Here is a 26284-nt window from a genome sequence, read left to right as displayed (position 1 = left end):
AATACTTCAGTGTGTTGCAAAGCCTATAATAAAAAAACATTCCTTCTCGATTGGAAATAATTTATGCGATGCTTGTTTACTTTTTCTTTAGAAAAATGGCATACTGGATGAACACACCATTTTTGTCTTTTCGAATCAATAACATATCAACCCCTGCATCATCTGCATCGGTAGACATTTTAAATGATTGACTTCTACCTGGAAATGAAAGAACTAATACACTCTAAAGTAAGGCTTTTACTTTATCAAAAAGGCACCGGACATTTTCAGACCAATAAAACCTAGTTTACTTTCTCAACAGAGGATTAGCAATTATGGGGGAAATGTAGCACACTTTCCGATTATATCCGGCCATATGCAAAACTCGCATCAGCTACTTTTTACTGAACAAGAGAGTTAAGAGATAGCCTTAACCTGTCAGAGTCCTACAATGTCCTTAAATGTAACATAAGCACGGCAAAACTAATTGTTATCTCAATTAATTGTTACATCTGTATCACTGAATCAAAGAATTTCCGAATGGTTTCCAAGTGATCTTTTTCAGGTATCTTTGTAGAAGAAAGTGTATTGAGCCAATGTGCTGGTAAGACTGTGGTATAACCCGGGTTTTCGGATGTTGAGGCACTAATCTGGGCATTTGACTCAGGAAGTGAATAACGGCACTATGCAAATCATGCAACTAAACAACAAAGTTCTCTCTCCTGGTGGCTGAAATTGCATGATCGATCGTGGTCGTGGCCAGATGCGATCAGAAGTATTTGACTGAGTCCGGTTGTGACGGAACAGGGCTATCTTGGCAGGCATTATGTTGTCCAGTTCTTGAGGTTGGTACAGGCACGGGATATTGATCCACGTAGCTGATTCATAATTCTGATATGCCAGATAATAAATGAGACTGTTGTTGCTCTATATCTCGCACCCCAGCAAGGGATATGGTTTGAACACTTGTATGCAAACTGATGACGTCCTCCTCTCTCAATATCTGCTTCTGAGCCTTCCCCTTTAGCCCCTGGTATTGCTGCCAAAGGGCATCTGCTCTTATAATAAAATATAGGTCTGACAAGTATTAAGAGAATGATAACCCGACTACGTAGAGTGGTTGTCAATCTCGTTTCGTCCCTGGTCTAAATCTGTAGGACCCGGTCATTTTTGTTATTACTAATGTGAACAATCTGACGTATAGGAAATAACTATATGCTTAGTTCAGTAACAGTAACTTTTCAGAAAGGTGAAAAAGGTCATAATTATAAAACTCGCATCACGGTTTTGGTTATGAACAGTGTAGCACTCACATTTTTTAATTTTCATCCAAACTGCAGTGCGTGTATTTCTTGATCTCTTGACTTTGAGGAGAAAGCAATATGAACATAGATAATATTAAAAGCTCCGTGGAAAATCTGGTATCAAGTTATGATGATATCTGTTGATAAACCTATGTACCAGTTATATCCGTTGTTATTATTTGTCAGAATATCAATTCTTTGGTCGTATTCATTGAGGAACGATACGATATTGTTATATCCTCTGTTGTATTCATTGAGGAACGATACGATATTGTTATATCCTCTGTTGAAAATTATGAGCATGCATAGGGTGGAGTTTTCGTTTGTGATATTTACGTTTATGAGAGCTACAAGTTAATGTGTCAGATTTACACATCATCAGTTCGTATTTATAAAAAAATATCTAATACTAGCTTCTTCGCTAGATATAACCAAACCCGGTGTTGGACGTGATATTGGATTAGGCGGAGTTCTGACATTACATATGTCCCGGCACCAGTACTGTTTTTCACTTAACATTTTAGATTGAGACCTCCTTGACGAGGATACAAATGTAAGTGGGGTGAGTGAATATCTCGCTTAATTTTGCACATTCTTTTGTCACTTTGTCCGTCATATATACATGAAATATATTTATACAGGGACATCACAAGTTTGCTCTAGATAAATTTGGCCCCCAGCAAGCGTCGTCTTTGGCGTCCACCACCCTCGAAAAAATACCGCAAACTTTCTTTTTTAAATGTATTAATAGTCAGGAGAATAATAAGTAAATATATGTATTTTGATGACAAAGAAACGTTTATTGAAATACATGCTCCTTGAAATGGTGCCCACTCCACTTGGCTGGACTCCTTGGCAGTCACCAATATCTCTCACCCCTTACCACTGCCCTGTATGCACATCTAGCGTTTTATTTCTGTTGCTCTGAGAGGAAATATTTAGTTGATTTGCGTGCTTTTCCTATATTTGTAGGTTAGACATGGTAGCGTACCTGAACATTTTGATCTTGACACCGGTATCAGATTATTTTCACTTAAAGACCTCGTGGAATTGGGAACGTAGTTGAGAGAGAGAGAGAGAGAGAGAGAGAGAGAGAGAGAGAATATTTTGTTTTGAAATATTTTGCTTACATTTGGTCTTTCATTACCCAAGGTGATTACAGAATCAATATGTAATGAATCATCTTGCATGAATTATACAATATCTTTGTCAACAGAATTCCCATCTGCATGGGCAAAGGACAATAGGTTTTAAAACACGGAGATTTAATATGGTGTCGATGATCATTTTCTGACCATAACAGATCATCCATTTCCTATTTTATCTGCCTGTGGTGTATATCATACAATACTTAATAGTTATTTATGTTATAATACAAAATACCTAATCAGAAGAAAACGCTTGGCATATGCCGTCTGATGGTAGTTACTTTCTACCGATACTGAAACTCTCATATATTGAGCTTTGGAACATTCGTCTCTGTAATGCCATCTCTAGCTCTAAAATTAATGTTGGATAATGGTAAGATTATTTCTGCATATAAGATATTTTATGGTTGGTTGTTGTTGTTGTTGTGGGGTTTAACGCCATTTTTCAGCACACGATAGGCTATGTATGGCGGCCAGTATTAATGGTGGAGGAAGAACGCGGAAAACTCCCCGGGAGAACCACCGACCCACGAGAAGCTACTGGCAAGCTTTCTCACATATCACACTGGCCGAATCCTAGACTCGAAGTATTTCAAACATGAAAAATAGCTCACATTGATTGATTTCCATATGGTTGAGCAACACCTTTAAAAATATATTCATGTACCAATTTTGATGAGTGAAATTGCAATTTAATCCTACATACTAATAATGGAACATGAAAAATGAACAAACCAACAAACTGGCAAAATACGACATCCTCTCTTTTGGCAAGGGATTAACAAGCCTTGAACAAGTAGAGACATAATCTCTATCCAAGAGTTTTGTTCAGAGCACTTTTGTATTTCTAAGGGAAACAATAACTTGAATTCTATAATTTGAAGAAAAATAAAATTCAGCCCAAACTGGTCACAACATAATACAGCTTAACGTTTCAAATGTTTTAAGTCTAACTCACTATCCTTTATAAATAAAACATTAGCTATATGACTAAGACGCAAAACAGACTCCCACATGAGGGTCAAACGTTCATCCTTCTGGAAAAAATAGAAGTTTGTTACCAATTAGCACATAATAAAATATTACGTAGTCCAGGTATGACATTGACTCTACTTAATGTTTCTTACTCTGAGAGAGATAAAAAATGAAAAAAGTTGTTTACCAACAATGTCACTGATTTTGGAACATGGTCAGCAACTAGATGCAATGTTTCATTTCCCTTTGAGGGTAATGAAGCTATTATAGTTGTTTGCATCAATGAAAACAATAAAAATAAAAAGTCAATCAGGTCAAACAGAACTGAACTCAATTCTGAACAAGGTCAAGTCCAGTAAATAATGTTACATTACAATAACATGTAATGGAATAAAAAGAATTAAAACTAACAATTTAAATTTAAGACTGACGGAAGGAGAGATCACTCCGTATCAAGGAGTTGGTCTCTCCTTCATAATGAGTTGGGCAGGGCATTGAGATTGCCTGGGATGTGTCAGACTTGAATGTTTATCTGATATAGGGTAAAAGAATGATGGAATTACCATGCTAGAAAACAAAAGCCTATTGATTGGTTTCGTTCCTAAAGCCTTCCCCCACCCCGAGTTCAAAGATGTACGTCATTACCGAATTGTCCAACATCATCAAAACCGTCTTTCTTTGGATGTGTTCCACCCAGCTGTGGGAGACGTTGATAAGGGCCTTCAGTTTCAAGAGGTTTGATATATAGCGCAATCTCTTGCAGCATCCAATTGCTACTGACCCTAACAGAGTCCATTTGCATGTGTGCTCCCCAACCTGATGTGTCTGAATAGATTGTAATTTCCAGTTGTGATGTTTCTAAGGCTATTCTTGCTGCTAGCCACTCCGTCTTCTAACAGAAGAAGGGATTGTTTAAAATTGTAATACAGCGATAAGATGAACGAGATCAGAGACCACTGTGCCAGAAGAGTCGTCTGCTGTAGGCCCATGTAAAGGCAGCCGAGGTAATAACACGTCTTCTGCCATATCGAATACGTTGAGTAGTCGTAGAAACTCTGTCGCTAAAAAAAAGTCTTGTTTGACGCTTTCTCCTACGTCGTGTCATTTCCTAATGATTGTAAGCATGCTTGATTTTTCTTGGCCCTTGAACTGCCGTTGGACCAGTTTCTTGTCCAAAATAAACACGATACATGTATGTGAAGACGAGCACTTGGTGTAGGACCAACAGGTCTTGTGATTGTGTACGTGTTTTGACGTACTATACACCCGAAAATAAATGTTAGCTAGAATTAAGTAAATATTTCAATGGATTTACTAATTAGAGTTGTAAACGAAAGTTGAACCTGGTTAAATCCAGGATAACAATTTGTTTCCGTAAACAATGTTCCTCTAAAATACTTATCGGATAACATTAATACTGTATCACGGCTATAAGCCTACTACCTCTTGAATCCAGGCCTTCTAAAACGAAGAAAGCCTACTACCTCTTGAATCCAGGCCTTCTAAAACGAAGCCTACTACCTCTTGAATCCAGGCCTTCTAAAACGAAGAAAGCCTACTACCTCTTGAATCCAGGCCTTCTAAAACGAAGAAATTTGTACATTTTCTTCAATATTATATATACATTAAATAATAGCTCTTACCCATTACCTCCTCTTGGTGCCAACGGGTGTCGCTAGATTTGAAGGTTGCATGGTGGGGTAGCTGGGAAGGTGTTAGGTAACGTAATCGGGTAGGTATTCTTGGAGAAACATAATTTACTGGGAAAATGTGCTTTCTCCTTTGGATACATTCCCTGACGATACTAACATTAGAAGAATATGCAATAGGATGAAAGAATGTTATCATCCTACCTATACTTTGGGTATCCTTCTAGGGAAAAAGCTTAGGTTGACTGAAAACATTGTGACTCGCTGACCCAGCATGCTGAAGCTAAATATATCAGGAAAGATCTTTTGCAGGACAGTAGCTTCTTCGGGGTTCGTTTTAAACATTGGAATTTATCCCGAGTTTTGTAAACACCCAGGACAATACTCCATTTTTGAAACAGGGTAAGAGATTTTTGTCAATCCAAATCAAGCTTGACTATTAGGTCTGATAAACGTTTATCATGGCTGATATCTATCTCCTGCCATGATGTCTGAATATGTCAGAAATCATGCAGCGGTAGCATTTGGTTGCAATTGGAGCCAACTTATTCTCATTTGGAGCAAGACAACAAAAAAAAAAGGTGATGGATCGTGCACTAAAACGGATGATTTTATTGATTTGGCACCAGTGATTGAAAATATGCCACTTTTCCTCATAAACTTTCAGAGTGGAGCACCTTCATGCTTGCAAAATTCTTTCCACAATCAAAGGTCAAACTTCTTTCTTTCACAAGGATATAATGAGAACAATAAGTTGTGGTGAAGATGTTACATGGGCATATCTACTGCTAGATCTAGTAGATCGATGACCCATCTCAGAGGAGTTCGTAGAATCAAATACAGAAACTGCAAAACTAGCTTGTATAGGTTGTATGGTTTGGTGCCTCACTGTCGGACGAAGTAGATCATCACAACAGAGTTGTCCAGCACAACCAGGAGTTTTTCTGGAGAGTTGGTCGTTCCAGAACTTCCCTTTGTCGATGAGTGACTTTCTTTCCTGTTTTAGAATATCATTCTTCTCTTGGTTGGATGGTACATCTATTAGAAGGAAAGAGGAAGAGAGGTGGAAGATGGATAAATAAATTCTGATGCCCCTCTGAATTTACATGAATCACCCATTCGTTTTGAGGAAATAGGTTGCAACTGCAGGAGTCTGGCACCCACCCATAGGCTTTCCGCGGGTGTTAGTGTTTGTAGGTTAGGGTTGAGAGTCAGGAGGCTTGGAAACACGGATTCCTGCCACCTGAATTAGTTAGGTTGTTGCCTCTTGGCATTTGATAAGAATCTGAACTGAACCTATAATGCGCGCATATGTGTGTGTGATTTAGATTTTTTAAGTAGCTTTAGCAGTTGTTCAGTCATATCACTACGATGTATGCAGTGTGGCAGTTTTATAATCATGTCTAGCACTGGGGCATCATGCCGCAGATATTATCACCATGTCCCGCCCAATAACATTATCTTGACACCAGGCCGACCAGTCATAACACTAACCTCTTAATGCTGAGCGCCAAGCGAGGCAGCTGTTAGTACAATTTTTAAAAATCTTTGGTATGACTTGACCAAGGTTTGACCTCATGACCATGAACTTGTAACGTAAAAGATTCCTTTCATTTGCTTGTTATTACCACTCAGCTGTCTCAGGGCTGGTGTGGTCTTAAATCACTGTTTGGTGTCAGAGACAGGTTAAGGGGAAGATCCTGAACTGCCTGCTTCTGAACTTCATTTTGCCACCAAAGAGTAATGGCAAGTAAAACGGCATCATCCATAAAGCCTGGGGATGCTGTGGCTTGAACAAGGTGTAACAAATATGATTCACGTTGCATCAGGTCGAGCTTCGCAGAGGCAGTTAGTACACCCAAGGCCTTGAACTTAGTGGCATTAGAAGGTAGAGGACATTCTGAAGTCGACAACACCTAGTATCTCTTCAACGTCAGCCTTAAAGCTTAACTCAGTCCACTAATTGTTTTTGTCTGAGTAAAGCAGGAGGATCTTCGTTCTCCCTGTATGTAGCACCCTGTTCAAGTTCTGTCTCTATATCCAAATAAACCATCCCTGGTAGAATAGCGATTGCAATATCATCATCTCTATACAAGTCACAGTAACTTCCCAGTGGATAAGCTGTGATCATATGGTAAACCTGCTCTACTGACGAATCTGTCATACCACTAGTACAGACAGCTGGTTCACAAGAAGCATGGTTGACATAGCTGCCAGCCGTGCAGAGGGTGGTCTGGTCATTGCCAGCCGTGCAGAGGGTGGTCTGGTCATTGCCAGTACTGGCAGTACTGTCATAGTTGGTATGTGTAGTTGCAAGCCTGGTGAGATGGGCAGATCTATCTAGTTGTGGTGAATGGAAGCTGTATGTATATGGTTAGATGGATGGAGCTATCAGTAAGATTCCCAAACTGACTGCAAGATGGCTCTGGAGGGCAATACCATAGTACGGGATTGATCCAATGCATCCATTTAAAACCCCATGCACTCTGACTGACAGGCCTGAAGGGCATGCACTCACTTCTCTGCCTTTAATTGGGCTGATGCTCCTCCTCCTAGGTGTCAAAATTACTCGTGGAAGTAAAAGTGGGTCAGAAGGGCAAAATCTGCCCAAAATTTATTGTCAACTCATGAACCAGTGATCATAGCATAAATTGTGTCATTTAAATGCACACAGACTACTCCTTTAGCATAAATGTTTCACTTCAGAAAAAAAATACAGCATCTTGAAGTCAATCCTATGTATAATTAAACAGAAAAATTTAAAGACATGGCTGTCATTTAATCAGTTCATAAAAAGTTGACAAGACACTTGTGTTGACAAAGTGCCTTTCATCAACTTCATTGCATTTGACTTCATGGATGGAAATCAAAGGGTGATCTGCTCATGAGTATCTGTGCCGAGCAAACACACTGTAATATCATTTAAAGCACTGTTAATTAATCAAGACATACAGACCTGCCACCTTGAGTGGAATGAAAATCAGAGTGTCAAAGGTGAAGAAAAAATCAGGATTAGTGTTTGCAACCATATATTTACAAATTAAGCTTTACAAAGGAATTAATATATCCACTCTCTTATGCTATTTACTTAATGTGAAAAATATATGCTACAGTCATAACATGAAAATCTATAATTTTGCCATTTTCATCTTGTGTGCTGATACTTGTTAATTCAATTGACAAATACCAGCATACAAAATGAAAATGAAAATATGAATTATTTTCATGGTATGACTTGTGTATTCCTCTCAGAATTTCTGCATCACTTTTGCTTTTGCTGAATGAGGCACAGCCATCCTGAATCAAAATGTATCTATATTTTGTCATTTATAAAAACTGGAATTTGGGTCTAAGAAGTAAGAAAATCAGAAGTTTTGGGATTTAAAAAAAAATATGGGATGATCCCATGTAAATCAGGATAAGTGGTAGGTGTGGAGATGTTTGTTTACAGTGTTTTGACTGGGTGATAATTTGGTCACTTGGCCCAAAATAGTCATGCAGTAATAGAACTCGCACATGTGACAGTTATTGATGACCACTTGCTGTAAATGAATAAAAGGAGGTAAACTGAAGCATTTAGTGTTCCCAGAGGGCAGAAATGGACAGATAAAGTGTTATCAAGTCTGAATTTTAGCACGTGCCCAATTTGGAAAAGAGCACTTATTCTGGACAAGCAGTTAGTCCAACTTCTCAAATGTATTGTCTTGGATAATGGGCTATGGGATTTGATCAACTATGTTACTAGTGCAATAAGTCCACAAACTCTTGGGTCCTTGTCTGTGATATTGTGCAGAAATACGTTTCTTACTTTTACTATGTGACAGTGGCCATCAAACTTTTGATAGGTAAAATTCTTCCCTATCACGAGGATAAGCCATCCATAAAGTTTGGAAACTGTAGATGGTCAAGTTGAGTTATTATCTGTAAAATATACTGGTAACAGATGGATAACTGGATGAATATCATAACGTCCCTTATGGAGGGTGTATAAAAAAAGAACAAGCAGTTCAGTTTTATAATTTCTTTTTTGTTTAATGTGGGGGTTCAAACAGTTCTAATAACACACACACAGAATTAATAGCATGCAGTTCACAAACCACAGCAAGTCTCCTGTTTGATTTTCATCTGAACTAGCATTACATCAAATAAACAGTTCTAATAACAAACACACAGAACTACTAGCATGCAGTTCACAAACCACAGCAAGTCTCCTGTTTGATTTTCATATGAACTGGAATTAATGTGCATAGCACATGGATGCAATTTCCTTGCTGCCTCATGGAAAGTTGAATGTTGCTAATTAAGCTGGCCTGCAGACATATGTAAGATATTTACATCAAAATGTTTCATATTTTTGAAAATGGATGAACATACAAATGTGATATTTCTGCCAAAGAGATATAGCAATAATTTTGAATATTTTACCCAATGACCATCTTGTAGGTTGTTTCTGTATATATTAAAAAGCATATGTATGTAATTTAATTCAAAATAACCTCAACAAAATCACGTATCTGAAATTTTAAATTGATTTTGGTTTAAAGTAGTTTTGCAATTATATTACTGTCGCAGACCAAACAAGTCTCTGACCTACAAAATATTTGCCAGCTAGGATTGTATATTTGCCTCTGAAATTTTGTACAATTCAATAAAACTGACATGTGAACTTGTAAGGCACTAAAATGTTACACCTGACACCCTTTAAAATTTAAAGAGTCGTAGTGCTGAAAAATGTTGCATGTGCATAGCATGACCTAACTACTAACTGAAGATGCACAATCTTCCCAACAACATTTCCTAAGAGACAGACTAGACTAATTAATCATTTCCCTGTAATGAATTATAATACTGGTTCCCTGATTCTAAAGCTGCTTTCTGATTATTATTGTTAGTATTAAGTCTACAAAAATATTTGTTACAGTCAATAATTTAATGTGGCAGATGTAAGTCAGAAGGGGTTCCTATGGAGGAACCAACATCAAAGGCTACGCTCCAGCTGTTCACGTATAGCTTCCAAGAAGTCCAATGTGTATAAATACTGGTCAGATTTCACACTGAAAATACATGAAAAATCAGAAATTAAACGTTATACACAACACGCAAACTGAAATAAAGTGTACGTAGCAAGAGTTATGTGCACGTGTGTTTATTGATTACTTGCATTCCTTCATAAGCTAAAATATGCACATCTTCACATGCTAAATGCAGAGAAAAACTGAAAGATTGTGCTATGTTAACCATGTTTATGCCATGGTGACAACTATACTGATGGAAAATGTAGGTTGGAACCCAAATGTAGAAACTAACAAGTATAAAAGGTTAACATCTAGGGAGCTAACCTCTACTTAGTTGGATGTTTTTTGGGCTCAACTGAGGACAACAAAAACAATATCTGGACTTGTGCACCATTTCAATGTAATAAGATCAATTAATGTAATTTCCTTTCTGAGCAATGGCATTGAATCTCATTAGAAACAGCATGATCTGAATGACAAATCTATACACAATGATAAACATATTACTACTGGCATGCATGACAGAGATGTTAATATTACTTAACACCATGTCATTTATATCCTGGATAAACTATTCAGGCTATGTAATTCAAACAATAAAGCTGTGCAAGGTGTTAAATGCAACAAGAGAAACAACATTTATGGTTTTCAAATTTTTAAATAATAAATCTGATCTGCTACCAGTCCAGTGATTGTACTAGTATTTTTATGCTGACTAAATGCATACAATAAATGTATTGTATGGACCACTAGAATATGTAACATTTCAATAAATGTATTGTATGGACCACTAGAATATGTAACATTTCAATAAATGTATTGTATGGACCACTAGAATATGTAACATTTCAATAAATGTATTGTATGGACCACTAGAATATGTAACATTTCAATAAATGTATTCTATGGACCACTAGAATATGTAACATTTCAACAAATGTATTGTATGGACCACTAGAATATGTAACATTTCAATAAATGTATTGTATGCACCACTAGAATATGTAACATTTCAATAAATGTATTCTATGGACCACTAGAATATGTAACATTTCAATAAATGTATTGTATGCACCACTAGAATATGTCACATTTCAATAAATGTATTCTATGGACCACTAGAATATGTAACATTTCAATAAATGTATTGTATGGACCACTAGAATATGTAACATTTCAATAAATGTATTGTATACTCCACTAGAATATGTAACATTTCAACAAATGTATTGTATGGACCACTAGAATATGTAACATTTCAATAAATGTATTGTATACTCCACTAGAATATGTAACATTTCAATAAATGTATTCTATGGACCACTAGAATATGTAACATTTCAAAAAATGTATTCTATGGACCACTAGAATATGTAACAATACAATAAATGTATTGTATACTCCACTAGAATATGTAACATTTCAATAAATGTATTCTATGGACCACTAGAATATGTAACATTTCAATAAATGTATTCTATGGACCACTAGAATATGTAACATTTCAATAAATGTATTGTATACTCCACTAGAATATGTAACATTTCAATAAATGTATTCTATGGACCACTAGAATATGTAACATTTCAATAAATGTATTGTATGGACCACTAGAATATGTAACATTTCAATAAATGTATTGTATGGACCACTAGAATATGTAACATTTCAATAAATGTATTGTATGGACCACTAGAATATGTAACATTTCAATAAATGTATTGTATGGACCACTAGAATATGTAACATTTCAATAAATGTATTCTATGGACCACTAGAATATGTAACATTTCAATAAATGTATTGTATGGACCACTAGAATATGTAACATTTCAATAAATGTATTGTATGGACCACTAGAATATGTAACATTTCAATAAATGTATTGTATGGACCACTAGAATATGTAACATTTCAATAAATGTATTGTATGGACCACTAGAATATGTAACATTTCAGCTTTGTTCAATTGATTTGGCTTTTTTAACAATGATTCCCATGAACATGTATTGAAAGTTTTTTGTATTAACCTTCTTGTCCATGAATTACTGGAATACATTTGCAATAAGATTCCTGTATAAAACTGCATGTTCTGTGGAAATAATATATCTTCTGTAACTTAAGGAATCCACTGTTGTATTTAATTTTTAAATAGGCATTTGTCTATCCCATCAGTCCATTTCTCCTTCTCCTGTCTTGTATATACTCTCGTTAAGTATAGACAGTCTACAATCAAATTTTTTGAACTGTTTCATCTGAATAAATTTGATGTCAAAAATTAGTTTTCATGACTATTAAAGGTTGTTTGGGTTTCCTGCAACAAGTATCAATTCTTGTTCAAAGGGAATCATATAGCCAAGAAGCTACAGGAATCTCAACCACTTGGAAAGTTCATTCTTTCACTCCCTTTTACATTAGTATGGTGTTGGTTTTACTAACTATACTTGCCTATGAGGCGAACTGAACTGCAAACAAACAGACCCTGTTCTGCTTTGGTATAATGCACTGGCAGATCTGGGTCAGTGCATTTTTCAGCAGGACTCTTCTTATAATTGAGGATACAACCAAGACAATGAAATGCCAATTACTAAATACAGCTGAGACAACCATTATAAGTATCAGTATAAAATAATCAAGTCAATTTACTAAGGCAGAATAATGCAGCATGGTGTGCAAATTACTGATGCTACAGACAAGTTAAAGCTTAGATTACATGTTGTCATGGAAGCCCCCCCCACCACCACCACCACCACTGATGAATTTGTATGTAACAGTCTTGGCATGTCAAGTTCTACTTACTTTTTAAGCCCATAGATACATGCAGCCAGATCTTTGGTCATCTTGCCACTATCAACACAGTCCACACATGCCTTCTCAAGAGCCTGGCAGAACCTGCACATAAAGGTATTCACATTAAAAAGGAGTCTTCCATATGCTTTGTCACATATTAGCAATGCTAGTCTAGTCAAATCAATAATGGCTTTAATTCAAAAAGCAAAATTGGTCATGTTCTTTAAAATCAGTAACCTAACTGCTGTGAACATACATTTGTTCTGAAATAGTCAAGCTAAACTGAGAAGACTGCTAAAAAAGGATGATCTTGACCCATTGTTCAAAAAGGTATAAATTTGTAAACCAAATTACTGTTCAGAGGAAACTTGAGCTCAGCATAGAAACTATATGCTATTGAGTTTTGTGCAAAGATAAACATTACCGGACAAAGATCTCAGAAGATGCAAAAAAAATTCAAAATTCAATTTCTCCATAAGACAAGGTCATTATTATAATCCAAACATTTTCAGGTTTTAAAGTTATGCATGCTTTGCTTTTCATAATTGTCTAACATCATATAAAGAGTAGACACTTGGTGTGTTTTTGTCAATTTGACAAGTCATAAACTTTAACCTTTTCCTTGGTCTAAGAGAATCACACAAAGCTGCATAATTAGATGAAATAATTCTGATTAGGCTTCAACTTACTTCCACAATTCATTGCCAGCAAACTTTCCTAAATCATAGCACAAACGGGTATACAACACAGCATAATAAACATTCATACGAAAAAACAGAATGTGAACATGCAATACAAAAGAGTATGACTATGTAAACATAATGACTGGTTTGGTTGAGTTTTGTTTTGTGAGATTTTTACACTATTTTCTGCACATGACAGGCTATACATGGTGGTCAGTGTATATGGTGGAAAAAGAACCAAGGAAAACCCTGATCTATGGGCAAGCTTCCGCACATAACACAAACTGGTTCATCTGAGACTATAATCCACATGCACCAAGGTAGCTTTTGAGTGATCTGTAAAGGCATGCACCTTTGACAACTTGACCAAATGGAGACCCTAACAACACAGTATGAGCATACATACAATACTACAGAATGAGCATACATACAATGCCATAGTGTGAGCATAAATACAACACAACAGTATGAGAATGCATACAACACAACAGTATGAGAATGCATACAACACTACAGTATGAGAATGCATGCAACACTACAGTATGAGAATGCATGCAACACTACAGTATGAGCAAGCATACAACACAACAGTATGAGAATGCATGCAACACAACAATATGAGAATGCATGTAACACTACAGTATGAGCATGCATGCAACACTACAGTATGAGCAAGCATACAACACTACAGTGTGAGAATGCATGCAGCACTACAGTATGAGAATGCATGCAACACTACAATTGAGCATGTATACAACACAACAATATGAGAATGCATGCAACACTACAGTATGAGCATGCATGCAACACTACAGTATGAGCATGCATGCAACACTACAGTATGAGCAAGCATGCAACACAACAGTATGAGAATGCATGCAACACTACAGTATGAGCATGCATGCAACACTACAGTATGAGCAAGCATACAACACAACAGCATGAGAATGCATGCAACACTACAGTATGAGAATGCATGCAACACTACAGTATGAGCATGCATACAACACAACAGTATGAGAATGCATGCAACACTACAGTATGAGCATGCATACAACACTACAATTGAGCATGCATACAACACTACAATTGAGCATGTATACAACAGTACAGTAGGAGTATATAAACAACAGTGTGAGCATCAATACAACAGTACAGCATGAGCATATATACAATAGTATATATTCATACAATGTATACTTTAATATACATTAAAGTAAGGATACTGAGACTTATGGACACAATGTGGAGAATCCTGGGAGGTCAAATATAACCATGTTTCTGTGTATAGTACCTCCAGTTTTAAGCGGAAGAAGTGACGATACAGATTCAATTTAGTTTCATACAAAACCATTGGAAGGTATGTTAAAAAACCTGGTTACTTTTCTGTCACTGGAATGACTATCTAAATCATTGTGACATGGATACTAAGAAGATAAAATGGAAAGAACAAAAAATAACAAACAAAAATATAAACAATACCATGCATGTTATGTTTCACAAATATTAACAGTAGCATGCTACTGAAAATTACAAGTACAAACTTTATTAGTTCCTTGTTGCCATCCAGCTTGCCTCTGTGTTCCAGACCACGAGTCCAGGCATAGATACTGGCTATGGGGTTTGTGCTAGTGGGATTACCCTGGAGGGGAAGAGAAATGGCAATGACAAATGCACCATAAGAAAACCTGGTTGTACTTTTCAAGAGGTAAATAAACATAACACTATTTTGGGACATGCAGGTCTTGAAGAGGAAAAGCCATTTGAAATATGATATTCATGATGTACTTAAAATATTCCTTTTAGTAGGAAAAGATGCATCATGTAAATTATGAAATTTAAATCATTTGACAATAGTTGTGCTCATGAAGCTAACATTGATAAATTTAACCATAGGCATGTTTATTTAAACTAACTCCAGCCACTTCTTCAATCAAAAATGCACAAAGAAATTTCTGAAAACCTGAAGATCAATCCCTCAGTAATTACATTAAAATAATGATGGCTTGCTCAGAGTGCTTCAAAAAACTCTTACTGTCAAGAAACATTAATGAAACATTTGAACCCACAGCATGTGAACCAGTCAACCAACATCATTACAAATTTTAAAACATACAGACTTGTTGAAAACCATTTTCTTTATATTATAGAGAGATTATATTTAACCAAGGCATCAATATTTATCATAAAGAAGATACACATGTAAATCAAGGTGCTAAATTTCACAAGAAATATTCAATACTTCTTCAATATTTTGCTTCACTGTGAAAAGGGTGTGGGTGAAATCAATGCACACTAAAATTTATTTGTATAGGAAATCATGCTTTTAGAGATCAGAGAATACTGGGACCATACATGTGATGCAATGTGTGGGACGTTTTTACAAGATGGACTCTTCATTCAGGAATGAGTGACTGCAGGTCAGCTCTGGCTGCTTCAACTCCCCTTTCATTGTCCATAATACCAATGCATCTATTCAACTCCCCTTTCATTACCCTTAATACCAATGTAACTATTCACCCCCCCCTTCATTGCCCTTAATACCAATGTAACTATTCACCTCCCCTTTCTTTGCCCTTAATACCAATGTAACTATTCACCTCCCCTTTCATTATCCTTAATACCAATGTATCTATTCAACTCCCAATTCATTACCCTTAATACCAATGTAACTATCCACCTCCCTTTTCATTACCCTTAACACCAATGTAACTATTCACCTCCCCATTCATTGCCCTTAATACCGATATATCTATTCAACTCCCCTTTCATTACCCTTAACACCAATGTAACTATCCACCTCCCCTTTCATTACCCTTAATATCAATGTAACTATTCACCTCCCCTTTCAATGCCCTTAATACCAATGTATCTATTTTACTCCTCTTTCATTGCCCTTAATACCAATGTATCTATTCAACTCCCCTTTCATTGCCCTTAATACCAATGTATCTATTCAACTCCCCTTTCATTGCCCTTAATACCAATGTAACCATTCACCTCCCCTTTCATTGCACTTAATACCAATATAACTATACTATTCACGTCCCCTTTCATTGCCCTTAATACCAATGTAACTATCCACCTCCCCATTCATTGCCCTTAATACCAATGTAACTATTCAACTCCCCTTTCATTGCCCTTAATACCAACTTAACTAGGCAGCAAACAGCACCAAATACTTTTTCAAGATTTTAGAAGCCAATTATGTTTCTTTAAGATCTGGGAACTTTTGGGTTATCAAATTTAAAGTTTGTCAAGCTTTTAGTGTGGAATTGAAATCTGAAATGATGATTATATATATATATATATATATATATATATATATATATATATATATATATATATATGTTTTGACACAGTTCAATGATATGGTTTGAATGTAATTTCGATGGCAAAATGGTGTGTGGCAAACGAGCAGAACAAGTTGATTATTCATGAATCTTTGTGCTAGAGTCTGATGATTCACAAATATGCAAGTTAGAATTTTTTTAACCAAATCCACAAAAGTGTAATACAGATTTGGTGCATCCTACGTGACAGGGCTTTTTCTAAACTCCGTATCCAACAACAACCAAGCATGTTATCTCCTTTCATGATAAACATGTGCAGATAGTCATATGACAAACACCTGCTGTTTGATGGGAGATAATCCAATATACATGATACTGCAACTACAATAAACTTGTGCAAATTTTGTTGCACACAAGGAAATTAATGTTGCCAAGATTACTGTCAATGAGCAGCTTCTAATCAGTCAATCAGACACTATATAAATCTATGAACATTGCATACCTTTTGATGTTCTCGATAGTGTCGGGTGACAGTGCCATGTGCAGCCTCTGCCTCAATAGTCTTCCCATCAGGACAAACAAGTACACTGGTCATCAGACCCAGGGAACCATAGCCTGTAAAATGCAGTCTTTTATTAGTTATAGTCTTGGGTAGCTGTTTTCAATGACCCTCAAAACCAATGCACTGTATACAAATGCTGTTTTCAATGACCCTCAAAACCAATGCACTGTATACAAATGCTGTTTTCAATGACCCTCAAAATCAATGCACTGTATACAAATGCTGTTTTCAATGACCCTCAAAACCAATGCACTGTATACAAATGCTGTTTTCAATGACCCTCAAAACCAATACACTGTATACAAATGCTGTTTTCAATGACCCTCAAAACCAATGCACTGTATACAAATGCTGTTTTCAATGACCCTCAAAACCAATGCACTGTATACAAATGCTGTTTTCAATGACCCTCAAAATCAATGCACTGTATACAAATGCTTCACACTGAACTCTTACATGGTATGTGGTGTCTTACCTGGATTTGCTGTGAAATACCTTTACTGTAACTAATATGTACAAACTCAAACACAGAACATCAATATGGATGATGCTGACTTTGTTCCCCAAAATGTAATAGCGTCATCAATATGTGTACAAATCATAATTTTCCTTTAAAGTCCCTGATAGATCAACATAAATTCTGTGGAACGCTATATCTCTCCTGCCTCACTATATAATTACCTCTAAACCTTGAGAAGTTGCTAGAATGTGAAAACTGTGTGTGTGTGTGTGTGTGTGTGTATATATTTAGTCTCAAGCTGGACATAATTATTTAACCAATGTCAGTACAGTATAATATATATGTCATAGAGACTTCCTAAAAGTAATGCATCAAATTATAACGATTCATGATTTGAATATCAACATCAACCTATAAAATAAATTTTAAACTAAAAAATGTCACCAAAATTCACTGAAACATGTAACACTCATTTAACAAAAAGGGTAAAGTACTTATCAAAAGGCAACCACTCTATGAGTTTCAGGACTCCAAGATGAATAGTATGCATATAAAGTACTTGTCAAAAGGCAACCCCTCTATGAGTTTCAGGTCTCCAAGATGAATAGCATGCATACAAAGTACTTGTCAAAAGGCAACCCCTCTATGAGTTTCAGGACTCCAAGATGAATAGTATGCATATAAAGTACTTGTCAAAAGGCAACCATCTATGAGTTTCAGGTCTCCAAGATGAAAAATATGGATATAAATTACTTATCAAAAGGCAACCATCTATGAGTTTCAGGACTCCAAGATGAATAGTATGCATATAAAGTACTTGTCAAAAGGCAACCATCTTTGAGTTTCAGGACTCCAAGATGAATAGTATGCATATAAAGTACTTATCAAAGGCAACCCCTCTATGAGTTTCAGGACTCCAAGATGAATAGTATGCATATAAAGTACTTATCAAAAGGCAACCCCTCTATGAGTTTCAGGACTCAAGATGAATTGTATGCATATAAAGTAAGTCAAAAGCTCATGCGATCATGAGCTAAAATACAGCAGCTTATGCAAAGCTAGTAAAAGATGAAACATGCGTCACAGCCTTCTTGTTATCTCTTTGAAGCAGCTGGCTCAAAATTAAAGGCCAAGTCAAGGCTATAACATACAAAAAAATGTTACTGTTTTGTAATGGTAGGTGGTACTGCTGGAAAAGTAGAGAATACTTCAGCTGGCAGTCTGGAAATAATGAGAAGGCTGTGCTGACAATAAGTATTCTGTGTTGTATGGGTGTAGCACTGACCTACTGAGGAAATGGGTAGTGATATTAAGATGCATCCCATCAACATATTTTGATTTTCTTTTGTTATAAGGGTGCAATACTAAAAGAGATGCATATAATCTAGCATAAGCAGCACTTGAGACGGAGCTCAGGACTGATAGGTGTGAAATACAGGTCATGTTGACCTATTTCTGTGATGAGGCTGTAGTACTCATCAAGCTGCATTCTCTTGCCAAGTTTCATGAATCAAGGTACAACAGTATACTTACATGGTGCAAAATACAAAAGTTAAATGAAAAAATTTAATGCAAGCCATTAAATGTAAAATGTTGGACAGAGACCTTTTGCTGTAAGGGTGTGGTACTAGCAGAGATGTATGCAATCTAGTTTGATGATTCTAGTATAAAAAGAGCTGAGAAATAGCCTTAAAACACTAAATTTAATCATGACATATGGATGCCAGTGACCGACACTGCAAGGACAGTAATCAAAAATATCGATCTGTGCCAAGTTTTAAGAATCCAGGTGAATGGGAAGAAAACAAAAATGCATCAACTTTACTGAGAATATATAATAAATGTGGATGTACAAAGTTAGCTCTATAAGCATCTCCCACCCCCAGGGCAAGTCCTACAAATCCAATGAAATTGACTCCAAACTGCTGCCTAGGACATAGGAGTGAGGCTGTATGTGAGTACATTTTTTATGCATGGATGCTGATGCCAGTGAAAGTGCAATGTCCCTCCTCAACTTTGGTAGTGGTCTGAAAATCCAAAATATGCCTGCCATATTTCGCATATTTATGAGTATTTTTTGCTTAGTTTGTGCTAATGAGCTTTCTCTGGATGGATGGACTACCAAATCAACATGTCCCCTGTGAAAGCATAAAAATCGTACCAACCTACATTGTGATGACATCTCTGAAGAACAAACTGATGAGCCTGACAAATGGGCATAAATCACTTGAATGTGAATACTTCAAGATAATTTATCTTACAAGTACTGAGAAAATAATGTTATGGTTTACTCTTAAATTTCACTTGTCCCTCCATAAAATTAAGACTCTTATTTTGTATAGACTATAGAGACATATTAGAGGTATTAAAGTATGCTATGGTACTTTTTGTCTGTGGTATTACCATGGTACCATTTCAATGTACGTCAGTAGTTTCTGTCAGTAAGGAATAAACGGAAATGCCTGGGTAATTTTACTGTCAATTTATTGATACTAACAGGATGTTTTCTTTTCTGATGACAAAACATTTCACCTTTTCTTTTTTACAAAATGGATGGTATTTGTCACAAATTAATTTTGAATGTTACAAATATAATTATAATTAGGATCTTTTAATCATGTGTTTGACATCAAATATGCCAACACAGTGACCAAAGGACATGTGAAATATATATGGGCAAAATCCAAATTCTGAATTAGAAAAACAAAAAAAAAAAAGTAAACTTTAAGTTATTGAAGTTAAAGACTGCAAATAATCCTGAAATTTTCTGGAGACTGGATGTTTTGTGCTTGAATGATACATACTTTCTCAAATCAATTAAATAGTTTCTTATTTGTTGTGTGTGTTTTATGTTACTAGCTCTCTCTCTTAAATATGTTGACCAAGTGTGGTCAACACACTCAAAGTTTCCCCTGTCTGTTATATCAATAGTACACCATGCAAATTCAGCATATACACTTCCTGTTTTATCAACAAGCTCTCTAATGTGATCACAACATCATTCACAGGGTGTCAGCTATAACAAATGTTTAATCAGCCCACTTTAGTCACATTTTTTAGATTACAACTATTAAGATATACACAGGAAATTCATCTACTACAATGGACTGACAATTTAATTTGAGGTGGGTTTGTAGTAGCTGATTTTTATTTTGAGCTGAGATAATTTGATTTCTTTTATCTCAAGGTAATCATTTTTTGCCAATAATATGACAAATAAAAATATGGTTCTATTTTGCTATAAATCAAATAGATATTTTTTAAGCTATTGACAGATGGAAAGTAAAAAAAAAAGTACAGGCCTCTGTCCCAGAACATTAAATTGTAGATCCCTAATATGGTATACTATGGTATGTATCAGTGTATGTTCAGATATACTGCAGTATACTGAGGTACAAAATGTGTACCCAATTAAAATGCACATACGTACATACAAAGAAGAAACAGATGAATATGCCTGTTCCAAAGTCTTTTTTTTCTTCCAACTTTGTTGGGAATACAAAGGAGTAATCCAAATATCACTTTACCCTGACAGTTTAAATAGATGGCATGCTGCTGTTTAAAAATTACATTTGAATTTTGATATAAAAGCAGTCTTAGAAATCAATGCTACAAACCAATTTCAAGTAGTACAAGAAAGTAGTTTTTCATGATTCCTACCCTGAGCCACAATATCCGACTGTACATCACCGTCATAATTTTTGCAGGCCCACACAAATCCTCCACTGGACTTAAGTGACTGGGCAACCATGTCGTCAATCAGCCGATGCTCATACCAGATTTTGGCATCATCAAACTTCTTCTTGTAATCTCTAATAATTGAAATTGAAAATACAAATTAAGAGGAATCAATAACAGGGAAATGTTGCCTTGATATAGATTTCAAGGTATACAATGATGTTGAAAATGCCTTGATACAGATTTCCATGAATACAATGTTAAATGTAGCCTTGATATAGATTTCAAGGAATACAATGATGTTAAATGTTGCCTTAATACAGATTTCCATGAATACAATGATGTTAAATGTTGCCCTTAATACAGATTTCTAGGAATACAATAATGTTAAATGTAGCCTTGATATAGATTTCCATGAATACAATGATGTTAAATGTTGCCTTGCTATAGATTTAAAGGAATACAATAATGTGAAATGTTGCCTTGATACAGATTTCTAGGAATACAATAATGTTCAATGTTGCCTTAACACATTAACCCCTGGAGCTTTTTGCCATTTTTGCCTGAAAATCAAGTAGGAAACACATTTTGAAAGCTATTTCTGAATAGACTTGAAAACTCCAAATCCACGGTCATCTTTCAATAACATACTGCATAGTTGTGTTAGAAACATCATTTTTCATTGGCTATTTGACTCGCGCATGAGCAAAATGGTAAAAGTTGGACTTTTTTTTATTTTTTTGCTAAACAGAGCCATTATTTTTGTATGGAGACCACTCTTTATTCCAAATGCCCATCTTATCCTACTTTTTGCAAAGGCTCATCTGTCTGTTTGCAGTTCATACCGGTTTGCCTTAGATCTGAGACCAAAAAGTCTAAAATCCGGACACAAAATGGGATTCCGACCATGGACGAATTTTGCGTTAAAAAAAGTTGTGTCCAGAAAATGAGGTTTTTCTGTCTGTATTTTGTAGTGCAACTAGATATTCCAGATTATTTTGTATCATTGTAGAGCTACATCTGTCTACCTTTCTATAATACCACCCACTTTAGTGTATCATGCATGACCATGATGCTACAGAGCTCAGCAGTAGGCTACTACCTCCTGCCCTGTAAAGTCGTCGCTAGGGGTTAATGTGTTAATACAGATTTCTTGGAATACAATAATGTTAAATGTTACCTTGATACAGATTTCTTGGAATACAATAATGTTACATTGATGAAGATGATTACTAGTAACTGAAAACATTTTTTAAAACATTTTTTAATAACATAGTCTATGAAATGAAAAAAAAAAATTGTGTAAATTGTACAACATATACATAACAGAATTCTCAAGTCTTGAAAGACAATGTTGACAGCAATGAGAACAATGTTGATATCTGATGGCTGTTCAGCACAACATCTGGCAACAGTATGCCAAGGAATGCCTTTCCCAAGGACAAACCACTTGGTCTCATCTGGGCATTTAACACAACCCTATGAAAATGAGGTTGATGCCAATGCTAAACTCTTACCTTTGCTTTTGTCATTAAAATTAAAATCCTACACTGTTATATCCTGTCATCAGGGTTGCTTTTAAGAGACAATAACTTGGGATTATCCTGTCTTTAAAAATCAGAGACGGGGGATTTCCCCAGTGAGTCTCGAGCTGACCTATGACTTCGTATTAATTACATCATTTAATTATTGATTATTTTTAATGTAATCATCTATTTTCTTATGAAAAACTAACATAGAGAAGATAAAGTAAACCCCTGCTATCCCAATTATTATTTCATTTGCACTTGGAGAGACATCTTTACAATATAGAGTAACATACCACATGTGAGTCTTGGCTAATGTGGGTACTTGAGAAAGCTTGTCAGTAGCTTCTCGTGGATTGGTGGTTCTTCCTCCACTAGTTATACTGGCTGCCATGTATAGCCTATCTTGTGCTGAAAAATGGTGTTAAACCCTACAACAACAACTACCACATGTGAATTTTGACTTACGCTTCATAGATTTCATTGAATATGTCCTTGAATCTGCCATCATAGCGCTTCAAGATGGTATTTTTTGTGCTCATATACAATGGCCATTTCTTCATCAAAGCATACTGGAAACAGGCGTGTGCAAAACCACGGATTGACTGAAAGTATGAACAGAGAAAACTGAAGGTCACAAGTGCTAACTAGAGAGAAATGTTAAGCAGATCTTAAACTAAAAAGAAAATCCAAATGTAAAGAACCTAGGACATGTTTCTTGTTACCTAAAGCATTCATAGGAACATCAATATATTTATTAGTTTACTGGGGGGGACAAGTAGTCAGATTAATGGTGTATGATTGAAAAATGAGATTTTAAATCTATCTGGAAAAGACTCATTTCTTTTTAAACAATAAATGCCTGAAAGTTTAGTCACTGTATTTCCCTTTCTGTCTTTTAAATAACCTATCTGGACCACTAGTACAATACACATATCCAAGCAAAATGCATATCTGGACCACTAGTCCAATACACATATCAAAGCAAAATGCATATATGGACCACTTGTCCAATATACACATCAAGTTTACCAGATACACTAAAGAGTTTGAAAGCTGTGCATTGACAATGGAAATGTTTATGGGTAGACAGACATAAAAATTGCTGCTTTACATTGTAATAGATAATGGGTGTGTGTGTGTGATAAGAAAACAGACAGGGTGTTAAATTCCACTAATTACGAGGAGAATAACTTTATAATCCAAATGACACGTCAAATATACCTCATCCGTGTTGTACATGGCCATTCCACAACCACCACCCTTTTTAAAATTGAAGACCTCATATCTCTGCTCCTTGCCTGCCTCAGGAGTGTACACCAGCTCCAGCTTCCCATTCCCTTGGATAACTATATCTGTGGCTTTGTACTGAAATCACATTTTAATAAGAAAGTCTAAAAGCAGAACAGAGTTATCTGAACTTGAAACAAAAGAAGAGATCTGCACATTATAAACATAAGTGACTAGTCACATAAACTTAAAATATCAGTCATACTGACCTACTTTTGCACAAATAACATCAGGGCTGAGCAATTATTTTTTAAACCACTAGTCCAGGAAAAAGTGGTTTCAGAAAATTCACTAGTCCCACCTTTCTCTTCACTAGTCCGACCTCACTCTTCATTAGTCCCACCTTACTTTTCACTGGTCCCAAAATGGTAATCAATTGCTGAGATTTGATGAGACGTATGTACTTAATCCATATATAATAAAAAAAACGAAATAATATACAACCTAATTATTTCTTAAAAGAATTTAATTTTTAAAAACATTGGTTGTTATACATTTGGCCTCTTCAGGTTCATGTATATGTTTTAGCTCATGGATTTGAAAATATGTCCATGTATATGTCTGCCACCTTCTGAGTCATATATTCAAGACAGGGATAACAAGCACACTCAGTATCCATCTTACGTTTTATCCCTCCATTTTCAAACAAATTTGCCTTCTCCAAATTGCCGTTATTACCTTCCTTGCGAAAATAATTTAGCAAACTCATTTTATCCGCAGAGTAACTATCAGCTTGCTTGACAACTACTTCTAAAGTGATGATAAGATCAAATTTCTCTTTTAAATACGAACTGAAACAGCTCATTAATTAGCGTAATTGTTTCACTTCAAACACAATATCGCACGTGGAAGTTAATCATCTGTATAATCAATTATAAATTAAAGAATTATTACTGTCATTTAATCAATTCATAAAGGAAACCAACACTGATGTCGGTAAAGTACTTTCATTAATTTAATTACACTGACTCACTGGATTAAAATCATAGTGAGCCGCTGGTTATGATCTAGATTGAGTAAACTCATTGCAACAAAACCGCTTACAACACTGCTAATTGATCATACTGGCTATCTTTTGTTTGACATGTTTTAATTTGCCGATAATTTGGTCGCTTAGCCCAATATGCAGTCAAGCGGTAACAGGATGTAAATGTATACACGAAGAGGAGTAGAATCAAGTATTCAGTACGCCCGGAGGACATGATTGGCCAAATAAAGGTAGATATAGTGATTAAAGCACTAAAATACGGACTAGCCCCGACTTTTTTAAAAAGCACTTGTCCAGGACTAGCGACTTGGAAAATTTTACTTGCCCGACTTCAAAAATGACTAGTCCGGGACGTCAGGCTATGGGATTTGCTCAGCCCTGAACATTAAAAAAAATGAATATATATATGCCAAGTTTTCTAACAGCACTGGTCAGAGTGTTATAATAATTTTGGGGGTGTTCAACATCAGCACTCCAGCACTTTTATGTAGGCAAGATAAAAAACTTAAGGCAAACTTTGATCAATGACAACCATCATACTGGATTCATCAATTTTCAAAAACTAACGTCATCTACAGTGAAAATGCAGAAACCTTCTGTCGGAAGATTATATGTAAAACAGTACACACCACAATTTGTGTAATTTTTCATATCCTTTAATTTTTGTAAAGTCAATCAATATTGCTGAAATGGACATGTCAATCTGAAATTTTTATTAAAATATTCATTGTATTGTGTATATATGAAAATCTACTCTTCATGCACCTTGAAAGATGGTACTCCTTTGAGTTGGCCCCTTGTGATATGTAGTCATTTACTTAGTACATATACACTATCACATTATGCTTGCAACCTGACAACAGCCAACCACATAATGCTACTGGGGCCCCGAGTGGCCGAGTTGTCTAAAGCGCTCTCTGTTACGGATCACTGCCCTCTCACCT

At 35.7% G+C, this 26284-nt stretch overlaps 1 protein-coding gene across 1 annotated transcript in view; it reads right to left on the bottom strand.

The window, feature by feature from the left end:
* Positions 1-9061: 9061 nt before the first annotated feature.
* LOC149784347 (isocitrate dehydrogenase [NADP], mitochondrial-like) overlaps positions 9062-26284 on the bottom strand; it is a 38171-nt gene continuing 20948 nt past the window's right edge. The window contains exons 5-11 of the mRNA XM_089932394.1: positions 24287-24430; positions 23531-23667; positions 21519-21670; positions 17339-17451; positions 15088-15185; positions 12870-12962; positions 9062-10109 (exon numbers count right to left, since the gene is read on the bottom strand). Coding sequence (XP_089788520.1) covers positions 10034-10109; positions 12870-12962; positions 15088-15185; positions 17339-17451; positions 21519-21670; positions 23531-23667; positions 24287-24430 — 813 coding nt within the window. The 3' untranslated portion in view covers positions 9062-10033. The remainder of the gene's footprint in view (positions 10110-12869; positions 12963-15087; positions 15186-17338; positions 17452-21518; positions 21671-23530; positions 23668-24286; positions 24431-26284) is intronic.

Source organism: Sinohyriopsis cumingii, chromosome 14 (assembly GCF_028554795.1).
Source record: "Sinohyriopsis cumingii isolate HCF-2022 chromosome 14, ASM2855479v2, whole genome shotgun sequence".
NCBI classification, from domain to species: domain Eukaryota; kingdom Metazoa; phylum Mollusca; class Bivalvia; order Unionida; family Unionidae; genus Sinohyriopsis; species Sinohyriopsis cumingii.
Note: the sequence above shows the minus strand (reverse complement) of the source record. Positions and strands in the feature narration are given on the sequence as shown.